The sequence below is a fragment of the Prinia subflava genome, chromosome 3, assembly GCF_021018805.1.
Source record: "Prinia subflava isolate CZ2003 ecotype Zambia chromosome 3, Cam_Psub_1.2, whole genome shotgun sequence".
Lineage (NCBI taxonomy): Eukaryota > Metazoa > Chordata > Aves > Passeriformes > Cisticolidae > Prinia > Prinia subflava.
The window spans coordinates 46,355,317-46,378,920 of NC_086249.1; the positions used below are offsets into that span (position 1 = coordinate 46,355,317).

At 46.9% G+C, this 23,604-nt stretch overlaps 2 protein-coding genes across 9 annotated transcripts in view; one reads left to right on the plus strand and one right to left on the minus strand.

Moving 5' to 3' along the window:
* Positions 1-4,945, plus strand: part of TSC22D1 (TSC22 domain family member 1) — a 91,895-nt gene extending 86,950 nt beyond the window's left edge. Inside the window, exons 1-3 of one of the 5 annotated variants that reach the window (XM_063392139.1) lie at positions 1,695-2,006; positions 2,435-2,486; positions 3,533-4,945. In XM_063392139.1, the coding sequence (XP_063248209.1) occupies positions 1,882-2,006; positions 2,435-2,486; positions 3,533-3,790 (435 nt within the window). In that variant the 5' untranslated portion in view covers positions 1,695-1,881 and the 3' untranslated portion in view covers positions 3,791-4,945. The other 4 variants (XM_063392142.1, XM_063392143.1, XM_063392141.1 and 1 more) reach the window with 4 other exon arrangements.
* Positions 4,946-13,398: 8,453 nt separating this feature from the next.
* Positions 13,399-23,274, minus strand: LOC134548626 (uncharacterized). 4 transcript variants are annotated; one of them, XR_010079832.1, is made up of 3 exons: positions 22,877-23,274; positions 18,686-18,810; positions 13,399-15,334 (listed from the first exon to the last, which is right to left on the minus strand). XR_010079832.1 is itself a non-coding variant. In XM_063393530.1 (2 exons), exons 1-2 carry the CDS (start codon positions 21,922-21,924, stop codon positions 18,321-18,323), a joined length of 654 nt encoding a protein of 217 aa, XP_063249600.1. In that variant the 5' UTR covers positions 21,925-21,992; the 3' UTR covers positions 18,023-18,320. The 4 variants fall into 4 exon arrangements, 1 of the variants encoding a protein (XP_063249600.1); XR_010079833.1 differs by lacking the exon at positions 13,399-15,334 and adding an exon at positions 16,549-16,618; XR_010079831.1 differs by lacking the exon at positions 13,399-15,334 and having other exon boundaries at positions 18,023-18,810.
* Positions 23,275-23,604: the final 330 nt, after the last annotated feature.

Below are 23,604 nucleotides of genomic sequence, written 5' to 3' on the forward strand. Positions count from 1 at the left end.
TGCTGTGGGGAAGTGAACCAGGAACCAGTGCAGCGCCTGGTGCTTGTCCCTCAGGAAAGGGGAAGCTGCAGCCTGAGGCACATGTTCCAATGCGTTGCCTCAGTTTACTTGCAGTCACGCGTTTGCAAATACAGGAAAGGGTTTTTCTAAAACACTTCCTTTAATTTTCAGCCTGTTACGTGCTATCCCATGCAAATTCCCCACATATCCAAAGGGTGGGATGAGAGCTGTGCCCTTGTGGGATGTGAACCCGATCTGGTAGCGGGAAAGTGGCTGTGAGGAATTCTTATTCTTAAATGTGACCTCCCTGTGAACAGGATTAGTTTGTACTACACTGCTGGCATTACTGAATGAAAGAATAGTAGTCTAGGACAATATAAATAAACTAAGAAGGATGATGCAGATACGCAAATGCTAAATTTAGCCTTAAGATGATTACTCCGTGCCTCCTGACGTTCCTGCTTCTCTGGGAGCAGCACCTGTGATGTATGTGACTTGTAGCTCTTGGAGAAGTTTACTATAGAGAATGGAAGAGGTTTTTGATTTTTTTGTGCCTTTAAGTAATATAATACCTGCTGAAAGTGCAGGTCTAGAAAGGAGTGGTTGTAGAGGCTGGCTGTTTCTTGTGACAGTATTTCGTGGTGTTCTAGTTCAGCCTCAGCTCTTTCGAAGCTGTTACCAGTAGAGAAGATCACTTGGATGGGCACTGATGTTGTTGCTGTGTTCCATGACACATGAGAGCATAATATTTGTTGAGGAAAACACCACAGTTAGGTGGGAGAAAGTTCTTTTCCTAAATTATTAATGCATGCGCTGCAACTTTTGAGACTAAGTGCCTTATGGTGCAACCTAAAAACAAGTGAATAGGCATTTTCCCTGACATTGTAGAATAGTATCAGCGGGCTTGCTAGAAATCCACAGGTTTGAGCCGTATGTGCTTTTGTAGACGATCGGTGGCTGAATGTTTTTTTTCATAAAAGGCTTTATGGGCTTGTAAGGTGTGTGTAAGGGATAAAGTGGGGATCATAGGTTTCTGAAAGAGTTTCATCTCCAGTGTGTGGGTATCCTACTTCTCCTGCTTGGCATGGGCGAAGCGAGCAGAGCTGCCGGGTCCGGGCTCCGCTTTGCGGGGCTGAAATGTGCGGATGTGGGGCCGCGCGGAGGTGCGGCTCGCTGCATCAGCCGTGGGAGCCGCCACCGGGGCTTTCCCGCGGCCGCGCGCCCGATAGGTGGCGGTGTCGGCGCGCCCACGGGCGGCCCCTCGGCGCGTCCCGCGCTCCCGCCCAGGCTGTGCGTGCGGGACTTCCCCGCTGCTCCCCGGTCCCGCTAATTATTATTATTATTATTATTATTATTATTATTATTATTATTATTATTATTATTATTATTACCTCTTCTTTTCCTTTTTTTAAAATTATTTTAAATTCCCTTCCGTTCCTGCGGGTGCGGGCCGGCAGCGCGAGCGGCGCTGAGGCTCCGCGCGTGGCGGGGCTCGCGGGCGCGGCGGGACCGAGCCTTCCCCCCCGCCCCCTTCCCCCGCGCGTGCGGGACCGTCCCGCGTGGGCGCCGCCGGCCTGGGCCGCGCGCGGCGGGGGGGGGCGCGCTAATGAGATGCGCGGGGCGGGGCGGGGCCCGGGCAGCGCAGCCAATGGGAGGCGGCGCCGGCGCATAAATGATGGGGGGGGCCGGGATGCCCGGGTTTTGTGCTGCGCGGCGGAGCGCTCGCACCGCTCGGAGCCGGCCGAGCGCAGCCGCGCAGGGTCTCGCAGGGTCCCGGCCCCGCCTCGCCCGGCGGAGCGGCCCCGCACGCACACACGCCTCCGGGGGGAGCGAGACGTGATTTTTTTTATTTTTCCGGGGAGCGTTTCTGGCCGCGGTTGCATGAATGCCCAATGTTGTAGACCGGTGGCAATGGATCTAGGAGTTTATCAACTAAGACACTTCTCGATTTCGTTCTTATCGTCCTTGCTGGGCACCGACAACTCGTCTCTGAGGCTCGACAGTAGGTAAATAAGTGTTGTGTCCGAGCGGCTCTGCTGGCGCGGCGGTAGCGGGGCAGGTGAGCGCCGGGCTGGCTCCTTTGTCCGGGGGAGCCGCAGCGGCGGCACCGGCACCCGCCCCCGCCTCTCCCCGCGGAGGTGTTGCCCTCCCCGGCGCCCAGAGCTTCTGCCGCAGCCTGCGATTGAGCTCCGTCTTTGTGGTCCGTTCGTGGGGCAGAATGTCGGGATATTTGGTCAGGCTGCGGGCTCGGGGCTCGGCGCGGCTTTACAGGTTGCTTTGCTGCATTAGAGCATCCTGGTGAGGCGGCGGCAGGGCAGCGTGAGGATGACTTTCTCAGCCAACTGGCTACCAATGCTCGCGTCTCTTGTCTCTTAAATAATTCAGCCGCTGCTAATGTATGTTTTTTTTTCTTCTCTTTCTTTCTCTCTTGCAGCTCTTCTGGTGCAAGCGTAGTAGCTATCGACAACAAAATCGAGCAAGCGATGGTACGTACCGATGGGGCATAAAACCTTGTTCGTGTTTGAAGCAGTAAACAATATGGGGATGCGGCGGCGATGGTTAACCCATGCGGGGACGCGTTTCGGTAGCGGAGCTGGGGACGGAAGGGGAGGCACGGGGGTCGGCTTCGGGACCTTTTTGAAATTTGTTATTTTTAATTGATCAAAGGCTTCCCGCGGGGAGGAATGCGCACGTTTGTGTATTGATGCCGGGGAGGGAATGACGGCATTGCTCTTGGCTGCTGCCTCCCCAAACGATTGATCCCGGCTCCATGCGGCGGCGGAGGGGCGCTGCTGGGCAGAAAGCGGAGCGTATTTGTGCGGTTTTACAGTCCCAGAGAGGGGGCGTTTTGGGGTACTTTCCATTTTATTTTTTTAACTCTCCACCAAGCGCAGGCGAGGGCAAGCCTAGCGAGCGCATCCCCCGCGGGCTGCAGCCGGAGCATCCCCCGCCGGTGCACCCTTCTCCCCGCGGGCCGTACGGTCGCCGCGGCGCCCGGAGCCGGCGGCTTCACCTCGGGGGCCGCCGCGGCCGCTGCCCCGGCCCCCGCCCGGCGCGGAGCCGGGGGCCCGGCCGCCCTTTGTTACTGGAGCGGTGCCTGGAGCCGCTCTCCCGGGAGCCTCTCCGGCTGTTGCTAGGCAAACTCCGAGCCTTTAACTCCCGGCTATAAATAACTCGGCCGCCCATTGGCCGCGCGGCGCTCTGACGTCACCCGCGGCCGCGCGCGGACGGCGGGAGGGAGGGAAATGCGGCAACCTGCGCCCAGAACTGGCTGCAGCCGGCGCGCGGGGGGGCGGGGCCTGGCGCGGGGGCGGGGCCTGGCGCGGGGCGGGGCCGCGGTGCAGCCCGGGCCGCACGTGAGTGTCGGCCGTGACGGCCCGGCCCGGCCCGGCCGTGCCCGCGCTGCCCGGGAACGGGGTCACAGCGGGCCTCGGCACAGCGGGGTCCGCCGCCGCTCCCGCGGGGCGGGCGGGCAGCCCCGCACGGGCCCTGCGCTGCCTTCCTAACGCACGCACTCTCTTCTGCATTTCAGGATCTGGTAAAGAGTCACTTGATGTACGCGGTAAGGGAAGAAGTGGAGGTCCTCAAAGAGCAAATCAAAGAGCTGATAGAGAAGAACTCGCAGCTGGAGCAAGAAAACACTCTGCTAAAAACACTTGCCAGCCCAGAGCAGCTTGCCCAGTTCCAAGCACAGCTGCAGACTGGTTCTCCGCCTTCCTCTTCCCAGTCACAAGGGACAACACAGCAGCCTGCTCAGCCGGCATCACAGGGCTCAGGGCCTTCAGCATAGCTCGAGATGTCATCGCCAGCATGATTGCTGGCTTCCGGACTGCCCAGAGTGAGGAGGACTAGCGGGAATCCGCCACAGCTGCCCTTCGTCCATTTCAATGCACATTGCAACCCAGACTGAGGACTCCATGCCTTGCACACATCAGGAGAGGCTTCTCCCCCTTGCATTACACACTCATCTGTCTCTGTTTTACCTCCCTTACCCTTTTGGCTTGAAGGAGTCTATGTTCTTAGGTTGGTTGAATAAAACAAACTTCTTCCAGAGAATTAGCACAAGTACACTGGGTCCTCGAGCAGCTTCTGCAAATGGCTGAGAAATGAAGCTGCATGCCTGATTTTTTGGTTTGTTTTTAGATCTTCCACTCATCCAGTGCTACAGCTGATACAAGTGCTTTTCAGGCTCGAAAACGTGAAGAAATAGACTGGAGTAAAAAGTGATGGCTCAACCCCCTGTAGTGCATTGGGGTTCCAAAGTGTGGACTGGTGCATAGGATCTAAGAGGAAGAGGGGGAAAGGTAATCTCAGTGTTTTAACACTTAATTGTCACCTGAAACCTTAAGTGCAAATATTTGCACCGTTTTCTGAAGCAGTGGACAGGTGCATAAAGCTGTATTATATATAGAAAACAGGTAGGTGACAATACAGTTGTTGGGTCATAGGATAATTACCATGAAGGTTATTTGCCTACTGTATATTTGTGTATTTAGTGTAATTACTTTGTAAAATAGAAAACTGTAACTATTTAGGTTGTACAGATTGAAGTTTAGTTGTTTCATTGGCTGATCTGAAGAAGTTTGGAAAGTTTTTTTTTATGCTACATAAATAAGAATGCACCTACGCAACTGTTCAGAATTTGGCAAATTAATGCTGTTTGTGTAACTTCTGAAGTTCCCTGGCTGCTGATTATCTTGAAGTAAATCATTGTTCATTGTAGTTTGGTTCAAGATGGGAAAAACCACTCCAAAAATTATCAAGCCCTGCTAGCAAAGAATTAAAGAAAAAAAAAATTGGGTTTCCCAGTATGGATTTTTTGCATATGAATCTGTATAGTAGTATGCATATGTTTTTGTGCATGTTCTCTACAGTTGTAACACGTCAATGTATTTAACTGTTGCACTTGTCAACTTTCAATAAAGCATACAATGTTGATAAATCACTGTTTGTATACTGTACTGGTGTTAACCACAGCCACTTTTAGGATGTTGCAATGTAGTTTTACACGGGTGGTGAGGTCAGGAAGCTTTAAGTCTTGGTGCAAGATGCTGCCTATTGGCTTTAGCTCTTTAGTTTCAGCTAAAACTGCAGCTCCTGCTCTTTAAAACAGGCAGATATTGAATTAAACAAAGGAGAAGGGCGCCTGACTATGCAAAATGCTGGCTTTAGTCCAGTCCTCAGGACTGTAAGGCCACAGATATCTTTGTATATGAATATATAAGTTGTTTCCTAGTGGCAAACTGTGCCCTTGCCTGTGCACTGGTCATCCCGTGCTGGCACAATTCCCACCCTAACATGGGGTGACAAAGGCAGTAAGCACTTCAGCTATCCCACCAGGTGAGCCTGTATTGCAGTATTAATTCTGCCTTGTGAAAAATGTTGAGAAAAATTTCCACTTTTTTTGTGTGTAAGTTTGGAGGAAATGCTTCTTTAGTAACACTGCTTAAAACTGAATCTAAGCTTACAGATTTCTAGGTGAATGAGTAGTGAAGGTGTGATTGATACACTGCAACCAGGAGAGCAAAGGAATTTGCAGTTTTACAGCAATGATTTAAAACGTAAATACAAGAAATTAATTTGACTTTAAGGGTTAATTATAAAGGCTTTTTTATAGGGTCATATGACTGCCTACTTCACCTAATGAAAATCAGGAGATACTATTTTTGTGGAGCTTCTTGTTACGTATAGTAATCAAGTGTAGCAAAGGAAACTAGAAAGCTGAGGGTTCAGAGGTAGGACAGGTCACTCTTGGGTAATTTATAGCTAAATTTTTGCTTTTGGTGGATACTTACGGTGTGGCAGTTCAGGCACTGCTTAGCTGAATCACAAGTAGTTGAATTGCCTTTCTTGGGATTGCTGTACTAAAGTGCTTGCGTGAGTGTGTCTTTATGGGAGTGTGAACTTGAATTTGTAGCTGGTGTTCCCGAGATTTCAGTGTACAGTTTAGGAGTGTTCTTAATGAGGAAACACCAGAGAGAAATGCAGGATTTTTCTTTTTAATGGGTTAAGCTAAAATTAGAAATTGTTGATGGCCTTTGTGCAGAACAACACTTGAATTATTTGGATCTGACAAAAGGAATGCTAATTTTGTGCTTTTTGAAGGGCTTAATTGTCTCCAGTTGCATTTATATTCTGACTGTCTCTAGCACTTCCAGGCCTTAACATTGTGAAAATTGACTTTTTTATATACTTACACAGGTCAGCTTTTTCACCCACTTCAGTTACCAAATTCGCAAAGAATTTTGTTTGTTTATTTGTTAAAAATGAAATTGACCTCTGAGTTTATTTCTTTGAAGAACAGCATCAACGTATTCTAAATTCAAGGGGTTTTTTTTAACTGTTCTTTAATGAAGGATTTGGAAGGCTTCAGGATTTTGGTTAGGTAATACATTAATAATTTCAGTGCACTGACCTAAACAGTGGCAAATCAATGCTGGCTAATCTGATCGTTTATGTACTGATTAGTTCTAAACTGTGGAGCTGGTTCTTGGAGCTGTTTATTAATTGCTAAGATGAGGCCAAGCAATGTTTTGTTGCTGAGATGATTTTAGCAATAGCTCTGTCAAAGCTGCAGCCTTTTCATGAAACAGATTCAAATTGACTAAAATGGTGCTTGAAATCCAGACAAAGAGAAGATGTTTGTCAGTTATGTTGTAATACTTCTGGAATGAATTGTTTTGATTTTTGCTTTTGTTCGAGAACAAATAATTTTTCAGAGAACTTTAAATCAAACGTTATCAGTGGTCAAAAGCATTGTCTCTTTCCCCCAAAATTTTTCTATTTACAAACTCTGAGATGCTCATATTTTCATCCACATTGAAAGTCGTGCTAAATGTAATCTATCTTTTATATGTCAAGTTTTTTATTCTCTGCATATCTCCAATTCAGTAATTCTTCAGGCTATATTCAAGCTGTTTGTCATTTAATTTCTTGTTGTCAATTAGTTGCACACTGGCTTTATTTTTAACAGCAATATGATAAGCTGATCAAAGCAAATTATCACTGAGACCAGGTTGCTGGTCTTTTTTCTTCTTACAGCTTTTTTTTTTTTTAACCAATAGTTTTTTGGCAAATAATTCTGAGGGAAGTCTAAGTGGTTCAGATTCTGAGATTTCTAGAAATACTTGAGAGTACTAGCTGTACTGGGGTAGAGCTCATTTCCCTCAGAGTAGCTGGTATGGGGCTATGTTTTGGATTTGTGACCAAAACAGTGTTGGTAACACAGGGATGTGTTTGTTACAGCTGAGCAGGGCTGACACTGAGTCAGGGCCCTTTGTGCCTCTCACCCCACTGCACCAGAGAGGGCTGGGGGTGCACGAGGAGCCGGGAGGGGACACAGCCTGGACAGCTGACCCCAACTGACCAAAGAGGTATCCTATAATATACAGTGTTGTGCTCAGTGTATAGAGCTGGGGTAAGAAGGGGAGGAAGTTCAGAAGATGGTGTTTGTCTTCTCCAATCACTGTTACATGTGGTGGAGCCCTGCTTTCCTGGAGATGGCTGAACACCTGTCTGCTCACGGGGAGTGGTGAATGGATTCCTTGTTTTGCTTCTCTGTTAATCTGTCTTTATTGCAACACACGAGTTTTCTCACTCTTCTGATTCTCTCCCCTGTCCCACTGTGGGAGAGTAAGGAAGTGACTGTTGTGGAAGGAAAGAGAAGTAAGAGCAAGTGGCTATTGTGGCACTTAGCAGCTGCCTGGTTAAACCACAACAGTCCTTTTTGTCGCCTGCTGTGGGGCTTGAAGTACCACCAGATGTGATTGGAATGTGCTCAATCGATTTTATAGCTCTTATTGCTGTTTTGCTATTAATTGACAGCCTCCTGTTTGCCATAGGGCTTGCTTGCCTGAGTCTAGTGCTCATTAGTGGCTGCTCGCTGCACTGCTGTGCTGCTTATCACCTTGCTCTGTGGTGCCTGGGAACATTTCGATAACAGCCGTGGCAATGTGTGGGGCTGGCAGATGGCCAGAGCTGCTGCTGTGCTGCTGTTCTGGGCAGGCTGCAACTCCAGCGTGGACTCGAGTGGAAGGGCCTGTGATCTGTGGCTGAGTCCATGTGGGAGCTGGAGACCCTGAGGCATCTGTGGCCCTGGATAAGACCATGCTAGAGCAGGTACATCTCTTCCAGCATCTGTGCCTGTGGTCATGTCTGTGCACAGCAGCAGGACCTCTGAAGGGATAGTGTCCCAAGAGAAGTCCATGCTGGAGAAGGCACACCTTGAAACATCAGTGGCTGTGCTTGAGATCATGCAAGAGTACCCCAAAGTGTGTGGCTGTGGATAAACCCAGGAGAGAGCAAATACATCCCTGGAGGGACTGCAGTCATGGGTAAGGCCATGCTGGAGCAGGTTTACTTTCAAAGGGACTGGCTGTGGGTGAGGCCGTGCTGGAGCAGGAACATTTCTGCAGGTGTTGTGGCCCGTGGAAAAGACCATGCTGAAACTGGTCTACCTCAAAGCAGCTGTGGCTGTGGGTAAGTCCATGCCACAGCAGGTAGACCCCTGAAGAGTCTGTGGTTTGTAGATAAGGCTTCACTTGGAGCAGGTACAGTTCTAAGGGACTGTGGTCTGTGGAAAAGTCCAAGCTAGAACAGGGCAAGCAGAAAAGTTAACTGCAATCTTAAACCCCACAGTCTGCTCCAAATGAACCGGAGGGGGAGATTGTAATGGAAACATCTTGAAATTGTTGTAATGTGGAATTTGAGTTGCATGTTATAGGAATTACTACAGCAGGAATCACGCAAACCAGTGGAGGACAAGCCTTACAGGAAGCAGTGCAAGTGCAGCAGTGGCCTGACCTGACCTGCCTTTGGCGCCCAGTAACCAGGTCTCCTGTCCTGACCAAAGTCATGGACTAAATGAACTCAGATCCGTTTTGTGGATGTTTGTGGATGCTTGACAGACATTTCACAGGGGTGACTGAGGAAATCATACCTGTGTGGTATATCGAAGGATGGTGACAGTGTGGGGGGGTAATGAGGATGTACTGGATAATGTGGGACCTGAGCATAATGTACATGGTACCGAAACAGGACTGGAGAATATCCTGGTTTGGGCTGGGATAGAGCTAGGATTCATCACAGGAGCTAGTGTGGGGCTATAGTTTGGTTTTGTGCAGAGAACAGTGCTGGTAACACAGGGATGTGTTTGTTACAGCTGAGCAGGGCTGACACTGAGTCAGGGCCCTTTCTGCCTCTCACCCCACTCCACCAGTGAGAGGAGTGTGCAAGGAGCTGGAAGGGGACACAGCTGGGACAGCTGAACCCAAAGGGATTTCCCAGACCATATGGCATCATACTCAGCATATAAAGCTGGAGGAAGAAGGAGGAAAGGGATGTTTGGAATTACGGAGTTCATCTTCCCAAGTCACCATTACATGTGATGGAGCTTTTGTGGGGATGCCTGAACACCTGCCTGCCCGTGGGTAGTGATGAATGGATTCCCTGCTGTGCTTCACTTGTGTGCAGGCTTTTGCCTGTTAAACTGTCTTGATACCAACCTGTAAGTCTTCTCACTTCTCCAGATCTCCACCCCAGCCCAATGGGGGGAGTGAGCAAGCGACTGTTGTGGAAGGAAAGAGAAATACTCTTCAATAACATGCCTGGAAACTGTCCAGAGAGCACCCAGACAAAACCTCCCAGCAGCAGGGGTGTAAATGCAGTGTCTTAGAGATGCCTGTCCCTAATTCTTATAGAATACATCAATGCCTGGGAGGCAGCTTCCTGTGGTTCAGCTGCAGAAAGAACCCCACAAGGCTATCTGGGAATTACCACCCATGATTTTTTGTAGCTACAAATCTTAATACAAAGAATTTTAATTATTATTTATACCTTTCAGGGAGAAATAGCAGCTTCTGGCTGAAGGCACACTTGTTCATTTAATATGTGCCATTTGGAAAACCTCTCGTTAAGCGTCCTGAGCACATTAGTAACAGGTCACATCTTACAGATGATGTATTATTTATCACTTTTCTCCTCTCTCTTTAGGATTATTTTTTAACTTTCTGGTGAATTTTTGCTGGGGTAAACATGAAAGAAGTTAGAAATTCAAGAAAATCAGCCCAATTCCAACTTTTGCTGTTCAGTGTTACTTCAGATATTTGAAATTAAATGGAGGATCATTGCTGGAGAGACCTCCTGAAAAGTCTGGAGTGAACATCAGGCATTTGAAATGTTTGGGGATATTCTGAACGACTCCTGCCAGCAGGCCAGTCCTTTTCCTGCAATGAGTAAGCAGACTCTTCTGACTGCATTTATTTAGTATGTGCTGAGCTAGGTCAACAAAGGGCCTGCTTGAAAATCCCAGGCAAGGAGTTTCCAGCAGACACTGGCAACTGCCCTCCTCAACTGGGGTCCAATTTCCAACAGGAGCAAAGCCAAGCTCAACAACGAAGTTAAAAGCCAAACCATGAATAAACTGACTTCCTTACATTGTAAATATATCGGAAAAGGGCAGCAGTTCAAAAGGGAAAATGAGCAAAACTCTGATTATTTTCCTTGAAACTGAATCCCAGGGGGCGATTGTCCATTGAGATGCCCCCAGGAGAGTTGTGCTGCGCCAAGAAGCAAGAGAGTTTGGGTAGGACATGGCCAAGAGGCCTCCAAACTGTTGCACAACAGGAATTTGGGTACAGTGTAACAATCGGCTGAGGAAAAGGGAAAATAGTTCTCAAAAACCTTATTCCTGAGCTAAACCAGATTCTCAGGCCATCTTGAAGCTTAATTTGGATTCTTCAGCTGCGTTGGGTGGGGGTGGTTTTTCAGCGATGTGTATGTGGTAATACACACTGGATGCAGTTCAAGTCATCATGAGAAAGTAGCTACAGGCAAAAATACAAAAAAAAGGTCATAAGGCTCCAATTGATATTCTTGTCATTTGGGTGCACTGAGAGCTCTGTTAATTCTCCCTCTCTGGAGCTCTAAAGGCATTGTAAAATGACAAGAGGTTTTGAACTGGCAAATGCAAGCTCAGGGCAAATCCACCTTAATCTTGGCAGTAATAAAATGGCAGTGAGTAAAAGTTTTTAGCCTTTAAAACCAAAGTCAAGAAGAACAAATCTCAGTGGCCTTCAGAATGGAAAGCAGATGAAGTTTTTCATCAGGGAGTACTAGAAGCATGAGAATAGAGATGAGTTTATTTGTGTATTATTTAAATTACTGTTAGCTGCTTTTCAGTCCAACATACACTCATGATCTCTAGGATTTGGAAGCTGGATGTCTGTGCTGAAGTTTCAGATCTCGCCCCACGAACACCCCCTCCCCCCCCCCACCCCCCCAGATCTTGTTAAAAGAATCTACCTGCATTATGCTCTCTGTGGAGGCTGCTGTAAAGACCATTCTTCCATTAGTTTTATTACTGAGAACCTCCCGGTTCTGCCTCTTTGCTCTTGCTTTAATTGAAGCTTTGCTAGCAGATAGCCATCAGAAAAGACATCTGCAATTCAATTAGATCTGTGCTTAAACTCATGATCTCTGTGAAATCAGCCGCTGCCAGAACAGAGTGCCCTCCATGGGCGCGCTGGGGCTGCAGCCTGCGGTGCTTTGCACTTCATCCCCTCCTGCCCTGCTGGCCCGGCTTACAGGTGCTTGAAATGAGGACTCATTCCCCACAGGAGGCTTGTAGGCTCATTTCCTCTTCCTTGCAAAGCCAGAGAGAAGCTGGGAACTTGGCATCACTGAGGAGCCGTGAAACCTGCTTTATAATGTACTGGTATTGAAAGTGGTTGCTGCTGAGTAGACTCTTTCTGCCACGGGACATAGGATGTTAAGGAGTTCCAAAGGTGCTCCTGGGGTAACTTATTGCATCTTTTGCATTGACGTGAAAGCATGATGAATTTATAGGGATGTCCATTACCAAAAGAAGTTGACTTTTTCGCTGACTGAATTCAGCCCCTGGTGCTGTAAGTGGCATGTTCACTGGTGCCAGCTGCTCCAGGACCACCATTCCTGCTTGCAGTCACCCTATGAGGTGACTGAGGTGAGAACCAAACATCTGGGCAGGCCAGACCACTGAACTCCTGCAAGGAACAGCTCTTTGGAAATACTTCCATGACCCTAGAGGTAAATGTTGGTCTCTAAGTGATGTCAGGCTAGTCCTGACATGAACCTTGTTTAAAAATGCTCCACAAGGATGTTACAAAGTGCTTCAGTGGTCTTGCTTAAAGCATTTGTAAGAGCTGATTATAAAGATTTGCAAAATCACAAATGGAAGAAGGCAGGAGGGCTTCTTTGTAGAAAATATATAGTTGATGAAAAGCTCAGATCTGAGCAGAAATAGAAAGAGAAGGTGAGCATAAAGAGTGGATTTGGTTTGCAGCTCAGTGCAAGCTCCTCTGCCTTCAGGGGAAGTGGCCCCCAGTTGATAGAGGGGAAAACTGAATATTTACCTGGGATGGGAGAAAACTGAATGGGGATCAGAACAATGCAGCTGAGTGTAGCAGATGGGTTGGACTGCTGTACCTGTCTGTGCTCCTGAGTATAGGGCTTAGCAAAGCTTAGGTGAGGAGCCTGCAGCCATGGGCTTTCTCCATCTGCCTTTTACAATAGTTTTCTTTGTTTATTTTTAATAAATCAAGTAAAATCTTACAGGGGAAGGAATTAGTCTAGCAGGGGTCCCTTTCTGTTTTAAAGAGTTAACAGTGAGGAGGTTTTGGGGCTGCTTTTCTACTGGAGCATCCTCAAAGCCTGCAGTGTTTTAAATTACTCCTGGACAATCTGGATTTTGGCAGAACACATGTAGGTGCCTAGACCCCCAGGCCATCCATGCTAAGCTCGTTGGATCAGGAGGTGGAAGGCCTGCAAGACAGGTGATACTTGAGCTTTCATCTGGCCACTGCCCACCCACCCTTCCCTCGAGGAGCTCCTTGTGAGGGCTATGCCCCCAGCCACTGGTGAGGCCCATGGGGCAAGGAGAGGGCTGCACCTCGGCACCCTGTAGCCCAGGAGAAAACACTTCCACTTCCCATGGATTTTCTAATTTCATCTCAGCGTTGCTGCTCATAGGCAATCTAGAGGTAAAATTAACTTGTACCACAATTCTCTTTGCATTTCACCACAGTGCTTCAGTGGCAAGCACCTCTTTATTTAAAAATGTTTCCTTCTGGGGATGTGAAGCTACGTATATCAGTTGTTAGTAATTTAGAGGGGAAGAAATTCTTGTACCAATGCTAAAACCTAATGTAAATATAAAACGCTCTGTCGAAGGCCACAACAGTTCTGCAGATAGGGATGTACATCCCAGGGGAAAGAAAGAATCCTTCCAGCAAAACCTGGGAGTCCATGGCTGTTCCAGCTCCTGGAAGACCAACCAATCTAGGGAAAAGTTGAAATGAAAACACACCCTTTTGAGATGTTGCAAATGAAAACTCTCAGACAATAATTTTCTTTCCAGAAAAAGAGAAAATAAAAGCAAACTTTAATTTTGGTCTAAATTTTCCAAAACTCCATTTCCATATGTATTTCAAAGTTTGCCAATGAAGCTACTTGGCAACATCAGTACAGAGAAAGGATATATCATTTATTATCTATGTTAGAAGCTAACCCAGGATAAACCTTCAGTATTGCTAATTTCTGATGACCTTATCATAATGCCAGATAGATTTGATGTTCCCATTAAAATGTGAGTTCCTGAAATAATGCTGCTCCTGTGAGACTTGTACCTTCTATTAAGAATGAGTCAGCCTCTAGCCTTGGGTTTCTGGGTAAAAGAGCTGAAAATACCAACGAGCTGCAATCCACTCAGCTAGAAATCAGAAAAGAAATATGAGGAAAAAATCCAAAATTGTTTTTTAAGATTAAATGATATTTTTGGCCTGAAATTTTGGATAGTTTGACAACTCTGAAATAGTGTTGGACCAAACTTGTCCTTGTGCTGTGACAGTGACACAGTGGTGCCTTTGGTGTCACAGTGCCTTGATCCTGCAACAAATTAATTAAGGGTTTGAGGTTAAACACAGGATCAATCTTTCTGTTTCACAAAGTGGGACTGTTTTTTTTTTTTTCCTTGATGTGTGACAGTTTTGTGGTATTTAAACATATGCTGGGTTTTTAACCTTAAATACCATTTATCTCCTTCCCTCCCAAGGAGCATTTTGTATTTAGTGTGTTTTATCTGGTGACGCATATTATCTGCAAATAATCAAGCTGAAATACTAATTGCTTTTGAAGACAGAATAAAGGATGACATTGTTCTGGATCATCAAAAGCAATTCAATCTGTTCCTCAAGGCAGGAATAAAGGTTGCAGCCTTGTTTACAAAAACGGGGAAAGCAAGGAGCCGCTCTCTTTCAGCTGTGCAGATGGGTGAGGAGAAACAGTGTTCCGATTGGGGTTACTGTAGAATGCTACAGCTTTACTGGGCCCTTGCAAAGTAGCATTTAGTTCAGAGGCAGTGGTGCTCATTCACTCACCCCAGAAGAATCTGGGGGACTTTTATTATAGCTCTACAACCTGGGCAGTGTTAGGCACCAACTGCTTTGCAGAAGATTGCTTCCCTGGACTCTTGCAGATTGTGCCTGGGCACCAGGGCTAATGCCCTTCAGTGCCCAGGGCATGGCCACCTTACAGTGGGGGCAGGTCTGTGGGTCCAGAACTCTCCAACAAAAGGTTTCCTAAAGCTCAGGTTGTGTTCTGAAGGGTCAAGAGAAAGCACTGACTTTTCTCTTTTCCAGAAACTTCTGGCTAAGTCAACTTCAACAATGAGACTGAAAAATAGCAACAACCATTCCCAGGAAAAATAACCAGCAGCAGTAACAGTCCCATCTCCAGTCTACTACATGTCATCCTTTAAGAACTTCATCAGGGCCATAGCAAAAGACAGGGGAGCTGTTTGAAAAACTGGAATCACAGGATAATAGCATTGTTTCCGCTTGGTTTGCAATGCCTAACCCAAACCTCTAGCCTCCCAGGCTCTGGATTTCAGGGCTTAGAGGAGAAGCCAAATGAAGAGCAGCTGAGCTCACTTGGTCTGTTCTGCCTGGAGGAGACTGAGGGGAGACCTTGCAGTCTCCAAGTTCCTTGTGAAGGGAAGAGGAGGGGCAGGCACTGATCTCTTCTCTGTGGTGACAGTGACAGGATCTGAGGGAATGGTCTGAAGCTGTCAGAGGAGGTTTAGGCCGGATATCAGGAAAAGGTTCTTCACCCAGAGCATGGCTGGGCACTGGAACAGGCTCCCCAGGGCAGTGGTCACAGCACTGGTCTGACAAAGCTCAAGAAGTTTTTGGACAATGCTCTTAGGCACCTGGTGTGATTCTTGGGGATGGTGCTGTGCAGGGCCAGGACTTGGACTTGATGATCCTTGGGGGTCCCTTCTAACTCAGCACATTCTGTGATTCTGTGAATAATGATTTATTACACATTAAAATTCTTACTGCTGGGTTGAAATGACAAATGTACACAGTCCTGTGGCTTCAGGTTTTAAACAACTTGCTCTTAAAAGATGAGAGACTGATCTAAGGCCTAATTGTTTCTTGAGCAGCCTTTGTTCCACTGATGCTGGAAGTTGTTTTCCAGGCTGTGACACCTGCTGACCCGAAGCATTGGGGGATGAAAGCAGAGCCAGCCATGAAGTGACCTGTGCTTGGTGCCTGTTTGTGCTGCTCACACTGACACAGAACCCCGGTGAGCAGCAGCCTGGGCTGCGCTCAGACGTGCTCTGTGTGCTGACGCCGCACCAGCGTGTGGTTGTGTTGGACAAACAATGGGCTGTGCCAAAATGCCCCCAGACTGGGGCTGCCCTGGGTCTCCTCCTGACCTTGGGTGGTGTGATACGAGTCCTTCAGCCCCAGACTGGTTCAATGTGGGCTCAAAATGCAGTTATTTGGGAAGGCAAGGACTTTCTCCTAGAAGGGTTGGGTGCTGTGCAGATGCCTGGAATGGGAGAGGATGACCTGCACCACCAACACAGCAAATGCCATTGCTGCTGTGGGTAGGGATGCAAGATCACACTTGGGCAAGCCTGAGACTTGTTATCTCCAGGTCTGGGATTCATCACATGATTGCAGGGACAGGGTAGCATAGATGTAGAATAACTGAACCTTTAAGGGACCTGGGAAGGCCATGTGCTCCAACTTCTCACTCAAAGCAGGGTAATTTCAGGATAAGGGCTGATCACCCAGGACTGTGGCCACCTGAGTTTTCAAAACCTCCAAGGACAAAAAATCCACAGCTGTTCTGGGGACACCCTTGCCATGTTGTTTGGGTTTTTTTCCTAATACCAATCAGACTTTCCTTTGATGCAAATTTTTTCTTGGCCCATGAAGTTCCTCACCTCATTTGGGGTGAAATAATTTGCAAGTTGCAGATGAGGAGGAGTGCCCATCTTTTCCCACTGGTGAGACCTTGTGCATGCTGCTTCCCTTCTACTCCCAGTTATCCTGGGTTGCAGACACCTCCTCCAGCTGCCGTGTCCATCAGAGATAACCAACCCTTCCTCAGCTGTGACTGTCCATGGAAAGCTGGAATAGTGGCTGCTGACAAAGCAGGATAAAACCTGCCTTTAGGGAGAGGAAGAGAGGCTGGTTGACTTTACCTGCTCCACCTGCAGCTCCTGTGTTCAGGGACCCAGCCTGTCTGTGGTGTCCGTGTGCTTGGCATAGGGGACTATGGAAGAGCTCATCTTCTTTTCAGCATGCAAATTAAGACAGAAATTACAATGTTCATGGTTTTGTTTATTTTTCCACAGTGTGTAGCTGCAGTATTTATGTTATTGGAAAGCCATGGGCTCTCTGTGGAGTTATCCTGCTTCCCAGAATAAAAGGCAAACATGTATGGGGGGGTTGGTCAGAGCAGTGCATTTGAGAAACATGGATGAAATAATCTTCAAGCAATTAATTCATTTAGGAACGACAAAAGAGCTGGCAGGTGATTCCCTCCTTCTCTGACAGGGTCAATAATATCTTGTCTATAAAAAGGCTTTTTAAAAAGGCTTTTTAAGTTGAGTTCATCAGAATTTTTTCAATGAAGGGTTTTTGACAGAAGATACTGACCAAAATTAAAATAATTACAAAAAAAAATAGCCAAAAATGCTACAAAATGGTCATAAGTGTGTAAAGGAAAAATTTAATAGGAATGCTTTCAATTCATAAGATGTTCATTTTAAAAATCCTGGAATTTTGCAGTGATATTTTTAAAGTTATATGTTCTGTAGGGTTTTTTTAACATCGTGGCTGACATGTCATGAAATCATCACAGTGAATAATAACATCTTATCATTTCTAGCTCAGCGTGTTGCCTGTTTGTTGTAGTGAAACAGTTTGGCACCTGATCAAAGTGTCTCCTGCCTGTCTTGTAAAAAATATTGTCAAACTTCCATTACAACAGAGACAGGAGACACTTTGATCTAGAAAAGAAAGTATGTTAGTGTTTACTAAGTGGCAGATGGTTTTAATAGTTTTAAAATGAAACAGAATAAAAAAATAATAAGGCTTTCCTATATAATATGCAGGACAAATGAAATGCCACGAAATCATATGAAAAAAACCCTTAACCACAGATAAAAAGCAGGAAACAGCATTTCTTAAGAGAAAGTGACCTTTTTTTGGTAAGGGTATTTTCCTTTATCATTTGCTTTTGACCAGGCTGGGTTTGCCGGGCACTGAGACTGCCCTGCACTCTGCTGCTGGGGTGGAGGAATGGAGCTGGCAGGGCTGTGAGGCTGGAGATGCCTAACTTGTTTAAAAAGAGAGGTGAGGCCGACCCATGTGACAAGGACAACTCCTACGTTGTTGCCATTGGCTCGTTTAATGTCCAAGAAAAATTCCAGATCAGCAAATATGCCTATTCTTGGTAAATATGTTCCTCAAACAAAAATAAAACCCCAAAAGGGCTGCCCGATCTGGAGCATCAACTTGGAGAGTTATCTGTGGTTCTTGGGGATCTTTTCCAGGAAACAGTGTGCTGACTCCATCTCTTTGGGAACTAGGTGCCAGCATCACACCATACGTCTAAACATATAACAATAGCCATTATTATTATTATTATTATTATTATTATTATTATTATTCCTCCAGCACCAAACAGACTAAGTGATAGTATGCACACAGTGAACATCATCCAGAAATAAACACACACAGTCATCACACAAATGTTCCCTGGCAAGAGCAGAGTGAGATCACACCAGCTTCAGGCTGGCTTACCAATAAGGTTGAAATCAGTATAAAACAAAAATGTCCTTTTGTGTTGCAGGTTCTTGGTTAGGGAGGTTGGTAGAAGCCCAGTGAGTGTTTCCATTCCCCTCTGATCCTGCCCTGCTTTAGCTGTTATCCCACAGTATGAATATCACTGCTGATGGTAGGATCATTTAGGTTGGAAAAGTTCATCTAGTCCAACGTAGAGCAGCAGCTGAGCTTGCAGCTGCCAGCAGCATGGCTGGCTGCTGGTGGCACATCCCACTGGTGTCCTACCACAGGCTTCCAGCTGCACAGGCATCTGCCAAATGGAGGAGCAGCTGACTGCTGGCCCTCCTGCACCAGACTGTGGCAAGTCCTCAGAAGACATGAGATGGCCAGAAATGTGTTTGCATTTGTGTCATCAAAACTGGGGCTGTCCAAGCCCGGGGAACAGCTGTGCTGCCAGGAGAGGTAGCTGTGGCGTGGAATGGCTCTGCTTTCCTGATTGTCCCTGAGGGCCTGCCTGAGCCTGCAGTCCTCCTGTGTGCTAGGATGCTGGGCATCTCCTGCCTTACCTGCCTGCAGGATGGAGCCAGCACAGCTTTGCAGGGTGTCCTTTTCACCATGAGATGCCTTACATATGGCTCTGTTGGGTGCCAGCAGCTTTCCACTCTGGTATTCATGCCAGACCTCCACATGCCTGTGGAAAACAAGGCCATGGCTCATGAATGGTTGCTGCACAGGGAAGAGGAAAGACATATTTCAAGCCTCGAGTCAGCCAAAAAGCTGAAATTGTAAGAAGCTGAAGCACTGAAAAGATGAAAAAATAATGAAAAGAAAGGGACATTTGAATGGATCCAAGCCTGCTGAGCAGTATAAAGGAGAAAAACAGTGCTGGCATGAAACCCTTCCAGCTGCTTTCCACAGACCCGGCACAGCAAATTTGTCACAGGAAGTAAAGCAGAGAAAGGGAGTGAAATGGGTCAAGGAAAAGAGGACACGTGGAGGGATGCTTTCCACCTCTGGCAAGGCCAGAGTGAGAGCACTGAGTGCACCTCTCCATGTGGGCCTATACCAGCACCAGAGTGTGGGTGCCCTTGGAGAGGTACAGTAGGAATGTGGATGGGGCTAGATGGGGAAATGTCCCCTGGGACTGGCAAAAGCAATTCTGTCAGCCGTGCCCCCAACCACTCAGGGTGAAGCAGGGAGAAGAGTGAGCTTGGTCTGCCTCCTGCAAGACCTGTCAATCCCTCTCTTCCCACAACAGGTGAAACAGGGGGAATACAAAAAAGGAGGTGAAGAGAGAAGGCACTCAGAGAAGGAGATGAAGTCTTTGTGAAGGAGATGCCTTTCAGGTGTGACAGGGTGTGTCGCGAGTGTCCACAGGGGAAGGTTACCACTCATGTCTGGTGGGAAGGCAATACCATCAGATCCTGCAATCAACCAGCCCTGCGAAATGTTAATGGTTAATGACTCAGAACAATGGCCCCGTTTGTGGAGGCGGCAGGGTGCTTTGTACCCCCCCTGAGGGGAGAAGGGGAGGTTTTGGGTGTGTAATGGCAAACCTCTGTCTGCATAAGCCAGAGGGGGTGAACAATCACCACCAGAGACTACAAGCCGAGCTTTGAGGCTGATAAGAGGCAGATCCTGTGAGGTGGGATGGTGCCACCTCATCATGCCACTGGCCCTCCCTTACATAAGTCACTCCACTGTAAAACTCCCCCCACACCTCCTCCTGGAAAGGTCCTGAGGGTTTTCACCCCTCCTGATGGGGCATTCCCGGCTCAGCTGCACTGATGTGAGAGGCAGATGTCATGTCTTAGAAGGTGTCACAAACCATCAAGGATCCCCAAAGTGCCCTCAGACTCATTTCTGAGGCCTTCCAGCAGAGGACTGAAAGCTCTCCACCGGGGGAGATACCTGGGCACTCCCACCCAGCCTGAGTGTATTTGAACCCATCGAACTTTGTGGTTTATGGGTTTCTTCTCCCACCCCCAACAGATGAAGACTGAGATCATCAGTTTAACCCAGGGACACTAAATTGCAACAATCAAGTCTTGCCGTGAGATCCATGTGTGGTAATAGGTTTCTACTCTTAGCTCTTCTTTCTTTCTTTTCCCTTACACATTTTCTTAAGTAAGTGATATTTTGATGCTTTTATATATCCATATTACTGTAGATAACCGTAACCAAAACAGCTACACACCTGCTTTCCATTGCAACTGAATTGCTCTAAAATAAACCCTATGTGTGTATATATGTCTTTACAAACACTGATCATCCCATGTCCTTTCACTCTACTCCAAGGGATCTTGGGTTACCCTCACCTTGTGGGGCTGGGTGTAACAAACCCCTGCCAGATGGGACCCTGGGGCTGTGAACCCAACTCCAGGGGGATGGGACGGGGAGCAGTTACCAGCAAAGAGGATGTTGGGTGAAATGCTATGGAGTTGTGGAAAAAGCACTGGGAAGAGAACTGATGGCTGGTCTCATAGGAAAAGAAAGCTACAAGAAAGTTGGAGAGGAATTTTTTACAAGAATATGTAGTGATAGGACAAGGGGCAAAGGCTTTAAACTGAAAGAGGGTGGATTTATTTTAGGTATTAGGAAAAAATTATTTTCTGTGAGGGTGGTGAGGCACTGGCACAGGGTGCCCAGAGAAGTTGTGGATGCCCCATCTCTGGAAGTGTTCAAGGCCAGGTTGGCCTAGGCTCTGGGCACTCTGATCTAGTGAAGGGTGTCCATGCCCATGGCAGAGAGGTTAGAATGAGGTGATCTTTAAAAGCCCCTTCCAACCCAAACCATTCTATGATTCTATGAAAAAGGGTGCATGGTAAAATGTCACTGTGCTGTGCTTTGAGACCTCAGCATCTCTATACTGGCCAGCCCTCCTAATAAACCTAATTTGCACACTGCCACAGTAAAAGCCACGAGGTTAATGAATCTGTAGCAGCCAACCTGAGATGCAGTGTGTGTTTTTCACCTTTGGTATTTAGAAAAGGCCTGTAAAGACCAGCTCTAATACATAAAAGATACAGGCCTGTGCATATAACCTCTGGGATCACTTAGGGTCCTCCCTGGGAAGAAGTGAGCAGGAAGAGGATGGGAAATAGCTTTCAGTGACATACATCAACAGAAACAAAAGCAAGCTGTTGCTCTACTCTTGAAGGTGGCAGGTTAGGAGCAATAGCTTGAAGCCGAAGGAGGAACAGGGCTCAGCTTAGACTTTGAGATAAGGGCTAAGCAGTGAGAAGTCACCTGCTGGGGTGAAGCCTCCTGGACTTACATGGAGCTTGACAAGTGATTCATAAATGGCTTCTGCCAAAAGGAAATGTTTGTCTAAACCCAGCTCCCCCAACCATCTTATTCAAGAAGAAAGCTGGAGTTTCCAAGAGACAGCACTAAACCTATGTCATTATCAGTGCTGTGTTTTCAAGATGGGTTTCTAGATAAAGACAGTAATTCTGTTTCTCAAGCAAAATTTTTGTGTGATTTGCTGGAGGCTGTGCGCAAATAATGAACATCCCTCAGAGTTCGATACTACAAATGTTTTTGCTCAGAAATCAATCTGTTGATTGAAGAGGTCATTTACTGCTAGAAAAATTGTGTTGTCTCCCAAATCCAGCCATGAGCTTAGGAGAGGAGTCTACCTAGTCAGATGTCCGCTGTTGATTTGGTCTCGGTCAGAACACGCTTGAGCTCCTGTGCTCACTTCTTCCTCCACTGCCTCCTCTTCCTCCTTGCTATCCCAGCACTCCAGGTGCTCTGGGGCAGATTTTGTTTTCCTACAGGGCTGGTTCAGTGTGATGAACATGCAGGGAGAGAGCACAGAAGGCAGGTCTGGGCTGTCTGCCCAAGGATCCTTGAAGTGGCTGGGCACCTCACTGTGACATGGAGCAATAGTTTGGAGATAATGATAACTTAAGACATATGTCTAAGAAGCTGTTTATAACGGAGCTTTTTTATCATTTCCCTCTCAGTTAAACATCACAGGATCCAAAAACCACAGCAGTTCAAGTATGGCTGCTCTTAAAGCTCAGGACTAAGCACCAATCCCAGCTTGGTCAGACTTTGCTGAACCCTGGCAAGGAGATAGCCTCACACAGTGATTGGTACCAGCACACTGGTATAGAAACGTTATTGGGATACATCCAGTGTGATCACTGGAACATGTCTTTGAAAGCAATTCAAGGTTTTTGGAAGCCTGAGTGGGTTGGGACGACCTCTAGGTACCAGCAGAGCACAACTCAGGGACCAGATGCTCCAGCCCCCTGAACCCCACATCCCTGCCTGAAAAGGTGGCCCAGTTCATCCCTGTTAGAAGTCCCTAACAAGCTTGTAACCTACAACTATAAGTACAGGAGCAGATTTTGTCACCAGGGCTCACCCAAAAGTCTTCCTTTAGAGTGACTAAAGCTATTTCAGATGGCAGCAGTGACAGTCGCTGCCCTCCCAACACCAGATAACAACCTTCAGGAGAACAGCCCACCAAACCCCTTGCACTGCTGCCCAGGATCCCAAGTAGAGAGCAAAACTCCCCCCAGCTTTCAGTCCAGATGTGTTTTCTGTCAAGAATTTTAATAGCCATTAAATATTGGACGCTGAAAGTTTGGTGAGGAAAGGTAGAAAAACAACATTTATTGCTATTTCCAGAGCTGCTTCTTAAGGCACAAACACAAGTTTCAGGGGGAACCATGCCAGGCTGGTGACTGCTTTCCCCCTTCCTGCTTTCCCTCGCTGCCCACCCTTTAGAAGCATGTTCATACCTGGTCTGCAGACAAAAAACCCAAAGAGAACCAGCAGCTGGATCCTACAGGGGACTTCTCCCTTGGCTTCAAAAATATGGGTGGGGAGAGGGGGAAAAAGGAGTTTTCGGTTGTTACTGCTTTGCTCTTCTGCTCTGCTAGCTCATGTAAAAACAGATGCAGAAAGACAAGATAAGGAACTCTGTGGTTTCATCTAGTAACCTCAAACAGCAAACACTCCTCAAAAACAGTTTACTATGTGGTCACATTGCTTCGAAGAAAGGATAAGAAGCTCAACTGAAAAAAACACAATATAGTTATTGAAAAATAATATGTAGTCACAGAGGAGCTATAAATAAAATAGAAGATTCCCTGAGATCTGAAAGCCTCAAAAACTCAATAGCATCTCTCTCAGGAGGTTTCTTCTTTTTTTTCTCTTGTAGAGATGCTTCAGTTGCTACTGATACAGGCACCTCCTCCCAACAATCAGCTAAATGCTTTACCCACCCCCCTCAAGTCCCATTAAAATAGATGCTTTCCAGCATGTGCCAGGAATAGCCTCATGTGAAATGTGCTAAGATGTTGCAACTTCTATTGGGTTTATTTTGAGTGAGTACAACGAAGCAGCATGAGACGGGGTTCTGAGGCTGGGGAAAAACATGGAAAAGAGAAGTTCAATAATTTATAGTAATTTTGAACTGCTAAGTTTCATTTTCATGTCTACTGCTAGCATGGCACTACAGAACAGG